The sequence below is a fragment of the Leishmania panamensis genome (assembly GCF_000755165.1).
Source record: "Leishmania panamensis strain MHOM/PA/94/PSC-1 chromosome 10 sequence".
Classification (NCBI taxonomy): domain Eukaryota; phylum Euglenozoa; class Kinetoplastea; order Trypanosomatida; family Trypanosomatidae; genus Leishmania; species Leishmania panamensis.
In genome coordinates this window covers 352,101-364,812 of record NC_025855.1, presented here as the reverse complement: position 1 = coordinate 364,812, position 12,712 = coordinate 352,101, and the positions used below count along the sequence as shown (strand labels likewise).

Genomic DNA, 12,712 nt, shown 5'->3' with positions numbered 1-12,712 from the left:
GGAATCCAGTGTGGCAGTACGAGAGAAACGAGAAAAGTGGAGGAAAACCGTACAGTCGCGTGTAGCTGTGTGCGCGGGATGGCAGCTGTCTGCCCTCTCCCTCCTCTCCCTCCCCCCCACTCCACCGCCGTCTTGCTTTATGTTTAGCACTCTCTCCCTACTCCTTACCATCATCACTCTCTCCTTCCCCTTTCGACTCCCTTGCCAGGTCGATCCCTCAATGCGCAGTCAGCCCAGGCACCGCGGTGCCTCACAATGGAGGCTTCTGACGGACGACTCAACCGCATGCACGTCTGCGGGAGTGTGGTGGAATACGCGCACACACTTAAGCCACGCACTACTGTGGATGGGGGAGGGAATGAAGTGTACTCCTTTCTTCCCCTGCTGGGGGAGGAGAGAGGGGGGGAGGGGCGCAGTAATGCTCTTCAACACCCCAATCACACTTTCCCCTGTCTCCTTCCTCTCTACTCTCCTCTTCAGCTCCGCCCTCTCCCTCTACTCTTTTCTCAGCATGACCTCGGCTCCTCCGTAACACACATAACATCCGACCTGCCCTTGCTGGGTAACAACGACGGTCGCTCTTCGTTCTCTCACACAGCAACCCCGCCCCCCCCCTTGCCACTAGGACGGAGCAAGAACAGCACAGCTCTCGATAATCGACAAGTCTGCTGCAGGTTGTCGTCGCGCCAGTGATGTCTCTCTGCTGCTGGCACCAACCTCCTCTACAGTCTTCGTCTTGAGCCCTTTTTCCCCCTTTTCAGTGAGGAGCGCAAGGTGGTCCAGTGCCCGTCTACGTTCCAGCGTTTGCAGAGGAGAGCAATGTACCCGCTACAGCGTCACTCCGGAGCACCGGCACGTCTAGCCTCCTGCGCACGAGCGCCTCTCGCACCGCGGTCTCACGTCCAACCGCCACGACAGCAACTGCCTGCCCATCGCGGCGTGGATCTCATCCAGTCCGCCTATGCAGTGCTCTACAAAGTGCATGCCCACGCCACGCAACTCGTCGAGGAGGCGGAGGCGTACCTAACCAGCACCTACGGCGGGACCGTGACCGCTGCGTTCAAGGCAAAGGCACAGCTTTACAACCCCACACCACTGAAGAAAGACAACACAGCCGCCATGGCGGCGGAGTCGCTGCTGCAGAGATGTCTAACGATGCAGGCGCTTCTGGAGCTGGAGGGCAGCAACGCCGCCGTCTCACCAAGTGCAGCGAAGGACCTGGCAAACGCGCTCTCCGTGCTCGTGGCGTGTCTTCCAGTGGACTGGCAGACCCTCGTGGTGAAGCCGGAAAATGTGCCAGCCGGGGGCGTTAGTGCCGCTGCACTAGTCGCACCGGAGGTGTCGGCAGCAACGCCAACGCAGCAAGCGCCTACTTCTACTGCAGACGGCAGTCGCATCGCAGTCTCCTCAACGAAGCGCGGCACCTCCACGCACGCCGTGGGCAGTCTCGTGACGAGCCCGACCGACCTTGTGCAACTGGCATTGCTGCTGCGGCGCCGATGGACACTTCAGCGTGACCTCAACCTCCTCGTGGTGGCGCTTCGCGATATCTGTGCTGTGGTCGCAGCCGGCGGGGAAGCTGCAAGCAGTGGAAATAACTTGAGAATGTCTGCAGCCGAGGATGTGCCGCCGCCGTTGATGACGGTGGCAGTGACTCTGGCCATGCTGCAGCTGCCGCGTATGCCCGCAATGCTCGAGGTGCACGAGGAACGCATGCAGGTGGGACGGCTGCCTGCCGGAGGCATTGCAGACGCAACTTCAGCCTACCCGCACCCCTGCCCCGCCACAGTGCTGCCGGTGTGGCTCTGGCGTGCTTCATGCGCCACTACAAGTCAGCATAGCGAAGGTGTGAAGATGACGGCGGTGCCTGCAACAGTGGTGGTAGCGGCGTTGGCCTCTGCGCGTCAAATCACAAAGCAGGTGTTCAAGTGGGAGGCGCACGTGGCCCGCTACGTGACCGCTGTCCTTGCAGTCCCATCTTCGGTATCGCCGCAGGGGCAGCAGCCGGGCAGCGCTCGCGGCGGCGTAGGCAGCCCAGCTGAAGCGAGCGTGATGTCACTGCTTCACAGGTCTGACAAGGACTTCCTCTTCGATGTACAAGTGGATATGAGCCTAGAGCACGGTGCCTGCAATGAAGTACAGCTCCTGTGGCTCACCGCGGCGGCAGCTGCATTGGTGGCAGCAGCAGGTGCCGCTTGTGGCGGCGCTCTCGCCGCCGCAGGAGTCGAGAAACGATGCAGCAAGGTGGAGCGGACGCTGCGCACGATCTCGCCCGGCTCAGCTGTGGCGCGTGCGCTGCTGCCTGGAGTACTACTACTGCTGGGGTGCGCGGCCGCTTGCCGTCGTCATGGCCCGGAGAACCCGGCATCGGACGCGTCATCGAGGGGGCTGCAGTACTGGATGGAAGCCCACATGCTTGGGCGGCAGGTACTGGGCAGTGCGCACCCGGTAGCTGTGGCGGTGGCTGCGTTGCTGCCCAACTCGGCCGTGGCTGCCAGTGGCGAGCGGCAGCCCTCAGCCTCTGCGCCGGCATCGTTCACGGCAGCGCACATGCAAGCGGTTATGCCAGCTTTGTCGAATGGTCGCAACAGCGACATGACGTGCCTCAGCGGCAAAGACGTCTCACTGCCGTTACACTCGCAGCTGCAGCAACAGCAGCGCATGCCTGCCGGCACACTCACCCGCCTGCCACCTCTCCCACCGGTGCCGACCTCTGCACTGCGGCCACCGCAACACGCGCCACTGTTCGCCACCTCGGCGCCGCTGCGACTTGAGCCAGCGTCTTCGCCGCTCGCCTCCTCTCGTCCTCTCCCAGCCTTGGCGGCGTCCCACCCGTACCTGGCGCGACCACCACAGTCACCTCCATACCCGTCGTTGTCGCTGCAATCCGCGCAGACCTCAGTGATAACAACGGCAACGGCTTGGTCCTCGAAGGGCGACCCACCCCCTCCTCTTGGGCATACCTTCCCGCTGCCCTACACTCCTTCCTCCACTGCGGCAGCCGTTGACGGTGCTGCCACGCAGTTTTGTCGCCCATCGCCGCGGTCATCGCTGTCGGCGTTGAAGCCGCCTGGTGGCCGATCGCTGCGGCACTGCCACCGGCTGCAGCGGCCGGAGGATGCGTTCGCGTTGCGCAGTGTCGTGAAGGATGCCACGCTGCCTGCTGGCGACAAGGACGGCGCTCCAGCGAAGAAGAAAAACACAGCGCGGCGCCTCAAGAACAGCAAAGGTAGCCCGCAGAGCTCGACGGCAGCTTTGTTGCTCTCCGCCATATCCTCAAAGTCCGCTGTCACTGCCGGCACCCTCACCTCGGCGGTCAGCTCCGACAGCAATCCGCGTCGGCAGCTGAAGCGTGATCGCAAGTTCTTACCGGCGCCTGGTCCGCCAGCGAGCCCGCTCAGCGCCGCCAGCACGTCAACTTTGCCGCAACCGAAAGAGCAGCCAGAATCGAAGCAGCAGCAACAGCAAGAAGGCGTCCAAGAGCCCCAACAAGACGAGCTCTACAAGGGTGCGCCGCTCGACCTCGATGCCACCGCACAAGGCGTCCAGGTAATCGAGCCAGAAGCTGAGCAACAGGACAGCAGTCGTAGTGGGGGCGCTGCCGACACGGAGGCCATTGGTGCCTCGGCGTCGCCCATTCCCGCCCCCGTCATCACCACCGATCAGCAGTGTGGCTTGGTCCTCATGAGCAGCCACAGCAACATCAATCTGCAACCCAAGGGAGACGGAGACGCACCCGACCCACATTTAGCTCAGGCCGCCGGTACAGACACAGAGAATGCCGAAGAGGAGGAGGAGGAGGAGGAAGAGGAGACGCTTCCAGAACGCAACGCGCGCTTCCAGCGCGAGATCATCAGCTACTACGCCGAGCTCAACGAGCGGCGCGCGAAGGCGGCACTGATGATTCAGCTGGCGTGGCGCTCAAGTAAGGCACGCCAGAGCTTGCACGTCCGCCGTCAGGCCCTCTACCGATACGTCTACACGATCCAGAAGGCGGCCGCGCTTGCGATCGACGGTTTTCTCTCGTGTGTGCTGGAACAACGCCGACGTGAAGCAGCTCTGTGCGCGCGCACCCTAGCCGACAAGCGTCGGCTAGACCAGGAACAGAAGGAGGTCGCCGCCGCCCAGCGGTTGACTCGTGCCATGTGTCAGTGGCTGCAACGACAGCGCGAGCGGCACCGCCTGTGCAAGGAGCTCGGCATCACCCACGGCGCGCGGCTACGGCTGTACATGATCACCGCAGTCAAGGTGCAGCAGTGGTGGCGCCGTGTAGTCGTCCAGAGGGCGTACTGGCGCCGCCACAATGTAGAGATGGAAGAGAAGCACCGTCTCGAGGCAGAGGCGATCCGGCAGGCGCACGCAGCGGTCACAATACAAGCGCGACTGCGCGGCATCCAGGCGCGCAGTCGCGTGGCGCAGCTGCGCGAGACCCGCAAGGCCGAAGCGCTCGAGCTTCGTCGGTGCCGCGATTCTGCCACGACGGTGCTGGCGATTGTACTCCAGGAGTACGCCAAGCGTCAGGGCCGCCGCCACCGCGAGGCGTTGGCACAGGAAGAGAGCAGAGCAAAGGCGGCGCAACGCATCACGGTGGGCTGGCGTCGCACCGTCGGACGTCGTCGCCTGGACTTAGCGGTGAAGCGCGCTCGACAGCTGCGCACGTCGGCGACGTGCATTCAGCAAGTCTGGAGACGCTACGCCGCAGGAAGCCAGCGCCGCTATCTCCGCCAGCTGCGCCACACAGTGCAGGAGGAGCGCCTGGAGCGCGAAGCGCGCACCTACGAGGTCATTCGCCTTCTCCAGTGCTTCGGCCGCAGTGCGCAGGCGCAGCTGCTCGTGCGCCGTCTCAAGGCATGTCAAGGGCGCACCTTCATGGAAAACCTCTACCTTATACAAGCAGCCGGTCGCGGTGCCTTGACCAGAGCTGAGATGAGACGGATGCAAGTGGCGGAGCAGGCGAGACAGCGCGCCGCAGCCGCGGCCCTTGAAATCCGGCGCCTGCGCGCAACCTCTCTTGTGCAAGCCCTCCTACGAGCGCACGTCTCCAGAGCCCTTGTGCAGCAGTGGAGGCGAACGATCCTCACAGAGAAGCTTGTGGTGCGCGCCACCGCAGCACGTGAGATGCGAGAAGACACGGCTGCCACCGTACTGCAACGCACTGTGCGCCGACATCAAATGCGCCAGCGCACCGCCGCTGCCGAAGCAGAGGCGGCAGCCGCACTGGCATTCCTCGGTGCGATGGCGCACCGCCTCCAGCAAGCGTGGCGCGCGTTCGCGGCGCGGCGCGAGCGGTGCTACCGTGCTGCCGCCGCGAACCAGTGCGCGCGCAAGCGGCTCGAGTGGGAGGAAGTGTGGCAGCTGATTTGGCAAGATCAGTTCACCGAGCTTGATCTTCTGTGTGTGATTGAGCGGCACTACATCGAGGAGCAGCAGCACGTGGAGCGCGTCCGGCTCTACTCCTACCTGTGCAACCCGGACGATGCCACCAACGACAAGTGCGGCGCTGAGACCTGTGGTGCCCCTAACGCAGACGCGGATGTGTTGAAGTGGGCCGCCCTGTACGAGGAGTGAGGTGAAGGCTGCCTCAGTGCACCCACACACACTCACACACACTTCTTGCCCTCTCTCTCTCTCTGTCTCCTTTCTCCTGTTCGTATTACGTCAACAACATCGGCACGGGGGGTGGCCTCTGCTCTCTCCCTTCCCTTCTGCCTCTTCTGGCTGCGCTGGAGATGCTCTCGTGTAGGCCAGCCTCTTCTGGCTACGGTCGAGGGAGTGTGCGGGCGTGCCTGTGTGAATCCTCCCCCCCCCTCTCCCCCCTTCCCTCCTTTTCCGCTCGCTATTCTGCGTGACACGCACACGTCTCCCTCACCACCGCCCTGTCGTCTGTCAGGCCTACACACGGCGCGCCCTCGCTTTTCGTCTGTTCCCCCTCCCCCCTCCTCCTCCTATGTTTTGTACTACCCGCATGTATAGCCAAGAATACACCCTGCGCCTCGCCCTCCCTCCCCCTCCCCACACGTCCTGCACGTCCGCCCCGCGTACTTCCCCAGTCATCGCTTTTCTTGTTCTTGTCGCGGGAGGTGCGAGGGAGAGGGAAGAGGATGGCAGCCGTTTCACCACAACGGCGAACACAAGCGATGACATGAGCAACATCGAGAGGAAAATTCTCGAGCCATCCACGAAAACCTCAAGGGTGTCCTTCTCTCTTCTCTTATTTAGCACGAGTCTACCCTCGTGCACGCATGGCCGGACAGTCACGCAGCCATGCTGCAGCCGCACAAGCCGCAGGGCAGGGGGAAGACCACTTGGCGGGCGCCACCATCCATTCACCCCCTCCACCTTCTGCCGAGTACCTCCCTCAGTGTGTGTTAGCATTGTGTCTGCACTTTCCCCTCTTTGATTCCACCTTCGGTATGTACAACAACAACCACCAGCACCACCCTTCCGTCCCTGACTCCTCCTTGCACGTCGGTGCACTACCTCGGTCTTTCTCCACGTGCATCTACTTCCTTCTCGCTTGCCGGCACACCCCCTCTCCTACTCCACGTGTGCGTGTGTGTGTGGGGGGGAATACGTCGGTCTTGTTACCGCTACATACAACAACACCAACCACAACGACGCACGGACATTCAACGACACTTCGCTGTCATCCTTCGTCTCTTCCACCATTTCCTACCTGGACGAACAGCTGCGCACATACACGCACGCGCCTTCATCGTACCTTACACAGTCACACATACCCTTCTTGTTAATCTTCCCTCTCGCCATCCCAAGTCAAATGAACGCAGCGGACCAGGCATTCATGGCGAGCGTGGACGCAACGCCCAACGTGCACAAACTGCCTAGCGGCATGCGCTTCAAGATCCTGACCAAGGTGTCTGACACGGCCTCCGTGAAGTCGCCGAACGTATCGGACCCGTGCTCGGTGCACTACCACGGCTCCCTGACGAACGGCAAGGTGTTCGACAGCTCCATGGACCGCAGCCGTCCCGCCACGTTCGCACCGAACCAGGTGATCAAGGGATGGACCGAGGCTCTCCAGTACATGGTGGAGGGAGAGGAGTGGGAGGTCTACCTTCCGCCGGAGCTGGCGTACGGCTCGCGCGGTGCCGGCGGTGCCATTCCACCAAACGCGGCTCTCGTGTTCAAGATCCACCTGCTGAAGGTGATGCAGGGCGGCAAGCCGGGCGCGGACGGCCACAAAAAGCTCGAGCAGGCCCTCTCCATTTCCTACGCTGCGCTGTGAGGAAATTCCTCGGTAGAATGAACATAAAAAATAAGAGGGGGGACGCCAGCCGGCAAAGAGAGTCATTCTTGCTGGAAGCGGTAGCAACTGGGAGGGGGAGGGGAACAATGTACCGCTATGGTAGAGTGAGCAGTCGGAGAGGAAGAGATGATTCTTTTTTGTAGCCCGGGTGAGCAGAACGTGAGTGGCGCCGGTGCGTCACACATACCCCTCTCTTCCCCTGTGGCGACTCCCTCCTTCCTCTCGCTCTCTCCCTCTCATCACCCAAGTTGTGCGGCAGCCCCATTTGTCGGATAACGCCGCGCACCTTCTTTGGCCATCAGATGTAGTTGTTTGTGAGTGGAGTGTGGGCGCACTCTCTCCCTATCCCTCTCCCGTGTCTTGGCTTTCCTTTGTTTGTTTCCCGCGCCAATTTCTTCTGCCTCCTCTCTTGCCCCCCCCCTGTGTGTGTCTATGCGTGTGTTGGTGTGTTAGGAGGAGCGTTCGGGGCCTGTGACAAGCACACCCGCTCGCATAGCATGCACGCACGGGACTTGGACGTACAAGTCAGGACGCCGATGTCATGCGCCGGGCCACTGAACAAGTCATGATAGAAGCCCAGCTGCAAAGCGAGGAAAGGAAGTGCTGACGCTACGTGCTGCAGGAAGGGGGGAAACAGTTTGGCAGTGTTGCACACAAGGCATCGCCCTCCACGCCCAGTTCTCTGCGAACTCGCCAGTCATGGGTGGTCATGCGCGGCACTCGTGCGTCTGTGTGATACATCGCCACCTGCTCACCTCTCCTTCACGCATCCTTGGCCGCGCCTGTCGCTCGCTCCCTTGGTCGCTGCTTTGTTTTGCGCGCTGTCCGTGGGTAAGGTACCCACCACCCCCACCCTCGCACCATACTGACCCCTCACCCTCTCTCTCTCTCTCCCTCCCTTCCTCCTTCCCTCGGTCTCCCTCCACCCCAACTGTGTCCACCGCTTTTCCTCTAAACACGCAGAAAACCTCGCGCATGCGCACCGCTGGCAGCCGCGGCCCTTCCCTCCTTTCCCTGCGCAAAGGCATCCCAACTCGACGCACAGCGAGAGGGAAAGACTAGCAGCAGCCCATCTCTCTTCTCTTCCCCACTCGAGCCCCCGCTGTTGCCTTCACTCCCCCACCGCCCCACCCCTCACTTTGTTTTGTTGGAGAAGGCAACGTTCAATCGAGGATGAGGTACGCACCTCAAACACCTCCGCCTCCCCCCGCGGGACTCAATCGCAGCGAACACGTCGAGGAGGCGCTTTCGACGCGCCTTCAGGGCAGTAGCAGTGCTCACAAGACAGCGACCAGTGACACGACCCCTCCCGATCCGCGCCTTGGTCACGTGATGAACACCTCCAGTGCGAGCAGCAGCAGCAGCAGCAGTAAGATCTGCGCTGAGCATATGCAGCACGCTGCGGAAGTGGCAGCCTCGAACAGGGATGGCCTCTACCAAGCTGAGCAGAAACCCTTCGTAGGCACGTCTGCCGTTGCCCTCCAACCACCACCACCCCTTCGGATGCGGCATTCGACGACTGCACCAGCGGCAGCTACTCCATTCCCTTCGTCCTCCGCCTCATCTACCCCACTCGGCGACCGTGCTGGCGACGGCGAGAGCAACCACAGCAACAACAGCAGTAGTAGTTACTCGGCCAGCCGCACCTCATCCCACTACCTCTTCGCCATCCAGCGAGACCTCGAGGCCATTGTGCGCCTCCAGCAACTGCAGCTACAGGAGAGGAGGGTGCCACTTCCATCCGAGGCAAGCACTAGGGAAAGTATGCCGGGAGCGTGGATTGGCGCCAAGCAGATGGCGGCATCCCCATTGGTGACAGACCCGCTCCACCACAGCACCACCTTCGTCGCCCGTGCTGCTCCGGCGATACATCTCCAGTCTATCGACCATGCAAAGCGAGCATGGCTTGAAGGTGAAGGCACGGCGTACGCCACCCCTCGACAGCAGCAGCAGCCACCGCAATCGTTGCCCCTTTCGTGCCATACGCACTTCGCGGGGACATCCGCCAGCCCTCGCACTGCAAAAGTGGCCGACGCGGCGCCACAGTTGTCCCTCGACTCGTGCCGGTCGAGTGTGCAGGGTGTCAACGACATGCTTCTCTCACCACCACGGCATGACACCAGCGGGGCAAGCATCTCTGCTGGGACAAGTATCCCCGTGATGCGTCACCAGTCGCATCAGCAACAGCCACAACCGCCGCCGCCGCCGCCCTCATCCTCTCCCATTCCAGCCTCGCTCGTGGAATATCAACGCTATCTCATGCAACTGGAGCATCAGCAGCGCCAGCACCGCGAAGTACTGCGACGGCACCGCAAGCAGCACAGCAGGGAGGAAGTAATGGCGGCCGCACAGCGCGGAGGGGCGCCAATTACCATACCGATAAGTACGGCGACGCCACCGCGGCAACGCACCGGTATCGGGACCGTGATGGAGGACAGACGCAACCGCAGCCCGCCTCTCGCGATGATGATGCAAGCAATACGGCAGCGCCGTGGTGACGAACGCGGCGTCTACAGCGCTGGCATTCTGTACGGCTGCACCACGTCCTCTGACTCCAGCGCGACCGTGCCCTCGGCAATGCGGCAGCGGGGTCGTCACTCGCAGAAACAGCGGCATCCGATGACGACGTCGCCCACCGCAGCCGCAGCGCCGTCGAGAGAGCGTGGTGGAGGCCGGCGAGCGAGCGTCAGGAGCGGCCATGGTCGCAGTGCTGAAGATACAGGTCCGTCTGCAGCCAGAGCGACAGGAGCACCAGGTGTAGCGCTTATAGACGTGCCAGCACGCAGTCGCTATCGTCGGAGCACACCGCAACCCAAACAGCGCCGGGACGCAAATGTGCGGAACAGCGCCACCAACGGCATCCCAAGGCATCTAAACCCGCAGCAACCGGCGACTGCGGTGGTGAAAGAGCAAGATGGTCAGCGCTTACCACCACACACGCCACCATTGGTAGTGAACTCTCTAGCCAGGTCTTTGCCACTCGTACCTGGACCCACGGACACAGCGCTCCTGCAGGCATACGCTGACACGGCGGCGCTGACGGGTCCGCAGTCCTCCTCTCCGGTGGAAGCCTTCGCCGATGCGCTGCTGATGGATGTAAGCGGAGCACTCAGGACCGGCGGCGGGGGCGGTTCCGCTCCAGGACCGCTGCCAGCACCGCCACCACCCTTGATGCCCCCTACGCACTCCGTCGCAGGGACGGCGATCAAGACAGAGACCACAGCCGTCACGACCGTAGGTGGGACAGAAACCGCGCCGCCGCCTATCATCATCTCATCTAGCAGCGCGGTCGTGATGCCCCCTGGTGACATTGATGAGCACCACCAGTCTGAGGCAGTGATGGCTCCAGCAGTAGAACAGAAGGCTCAGCACCACAGAAGCGATGCCCAACACAACGCCATGGACAGGAGCAGCAACGTCACCACCATGACTACCACCACTCCTGCATCGTCCGCCATGTCGTCATCATCAAGTGAAAGGGGGGCGAGCCCTGTGAAAGCGGACGGTGGCGCTGGCAGGCGTGTGAAGGGCGGCGGCGCGACTTCTGCTACGACGTGTCCATCGGTAGGCATCACTGCCGTCCTGCAGCACCCCGACACCATTGCGACGGCGTACTCCGGCCATCAGCAGCGCTCCCACAACGTGGTGCCGATCCTCGTTCACGGAAACAACGGCTTCCACTGGCGCGTGACGCGGCATCGAAGCCGTGGTGCTGGGGCCACTGTCTCCGGAGCCGAGACCCACCACAGCCACCCAGATGCCCATCGCAAGTATCGGTGCCACCTTCACAATGGGCATCACCATCGCTCCATGGAGGGGATCAGCAGCACAACTCCCGAGCACGGCACCGGTACACCGCGAAGCAGTCGCTACAGGTACAACAGCAGCAGCACGACGCGACAGCGAAAACAGCCGCAGCAACCGTCAAAGCACTCTCCACGCAACGCAAGCAGCGCAGATACGCGCGGTGACGGTCACGACGGGTTCATAAAGCACCCCGCTGATGCCGCGAGGCAGCGGCCCGTGAGTCCAGGACACGGTGGCAAGGCACAGCGACGTGCGATACCCCGCAACAGCAACCGAGATGCGACCACCGCTGCGGCAGCAGCTTTCAATAACCCGCCTGCAGGCATCGGCGTGGTGAGTCGGTCAGCTCATTCGCGACCCCCTCCTCCGACGCGGAGCGCCGCCGCCGTCTGGCAGGACGTAAAGCTCATGTGGGCCCCAGCGCCAGTATTGCAGTCCCCCTTTGCCGCCGTCTACCGCTACCACCCCCACCCATGCCTGACTTCCTCTCAAGGACAGCAGCAGCAGTCGACGACCCGTCGAGGTGCGCCACCATCCGCTGTCGCGGGAACAAGCGATGAAAGCGCACGAAGCCACACACCGGGGCGTGCCGTGGGTGCAGGCGTGAGGGAGAGAGGTGCATCACGAACTCTGACGGGGGCTGCAGGGGCCGCACCGTCGCTGCCATCCGCGTCTGCCATTCGCCCTACACAGCAACCGCAGCAGAAGGCGTCTGCCGCTATACCACTCCTGTGCATGACCGACAGCCTCATCGGTGCCGCACTGCGCGATGTCCTACCCGTGTGCCGAGCTCGTCAGCGCGAGGTGGCACGTGAGGTGGCGCGTCGACGATACCAACATCTGCCGACAGGCATCGGTGGTGGTGGTGATGTCGCTTCCTCGGCGACAGTGCTCTAGCACCTGTGGTGATGTCCACAGTGCTGAAGCCTCTTATCCTTTGGGGGATTTTGCAGCAGCCCGAAGATCCCCTTCGTGCACATGCGAGCCGCAGAGAGGGGGGAGAAGCGTGGGGAGGATGAGGCAGGGGGAGGGGGAGAGAAGACGTACGTATGTGTTTAGGTCCCTTGGTCACTCTCCACATCCCTCTCTTTCGTAGGCCCCTTTTCTTTTGTGTGCTCCCTCTCCCCCTCCCTCTCCTCCTCGCCCTCCGCATTGCGGATGGTATACCCATTGCCAACCCCCGCAGTGGCTGCCCCCCCCCCCCCCCCCCCCCTTACCATCCACACTCGCCATCATCATGTCGCCTACGTGCCGCTGTCTCATCATTTCTCCAAAAGCAAGACCCCATCATATGAGCGCACACATAAAGTATATGCGCATGTATGTCGCGCATGCAGTTTTGATGAACTCGCCCGAGGAGATGCGCAGCTTGCTTGTGGCATCTGGTGGCTACTCGCGTGCTCCTTTAGTGCCTTCTCAAGTTTTTCTCGCTCTGCAGGCGCCGGTCATCCCTCCCTCGATCCCGCGTGACCACTTTGACGGTAACTTACTTCACCGCGTTCTCTCTCTCTCGCATCTCCTCATCCCCATCGCTCTTTCCTTGTCCTCTCCATTGCTCCTCTCTTACCCCACCCCCAACCAACTCGCATACGCGCCGCAGTCTCTACAGCCACCACAGCCACCCCTAACTCTCCGCGA

At 62.3% G+C, this 12,712-nt stretch overlaps 3 protein-coding genes across 3 annotated transcripts; all 3 read left to right on the top strand.

The window, feature by feature from the left end:
- Positions 1-819: 819 nt before the first annotated feature.
- LPMP_100820 (hypothetical protein) lies at positions 820-5,568 on the top strand (the record flags this gene model as incomplete). The annotated part of the gene is made up of 1 exon (XM_010698503.1): positions 820-5,568. One exon carries the CDS (start codon positions 820-822, stop codon positions 5,566-5,568), a length of 4,749 nt encoding a protein of 1,582 aa, XP_010696805.1.
- Positions 5,569-6,778: 1,210 nt separating this feature from the next.
- On the top strand, positions 6,779-7,246 carry LPMP_100810 (FKBP-type peptidyl-prolyl cis-trans isomerase, putative; the record flags this gene model as incomplete). Its single annotated transcript, XM_010698502.1, has 1 exon — positions 6,779-7,246. The coding sequence occupies one exon, from the start codon at positions 6,779-6,781 to the stop codon at positions 7,244-7,246; it is 468 nt and encodes a 155-aa protein (XP_010696804.1).
- A 1,194-nt stretch (positions 7,247-8,440) lies between these two features.
- On the top strand, positions 8,441-11,971 carry LPMP_100800 (hypothetical protein; the record flags this gene model as incomplete). Its single annotated transcript, XM_010698501.1, has 1 exon — positions 8,441-11,971. One exon carries the CDS (start codon positions 8,441-8,443, stop codon positions 11,969-11,971), a length of 3,531 nt encoding a protein of 1,176 aa, XP_010696803.1.
- Between the last annotated feature and the right edge of the window lie 741 nt (positions 11,972-12,712).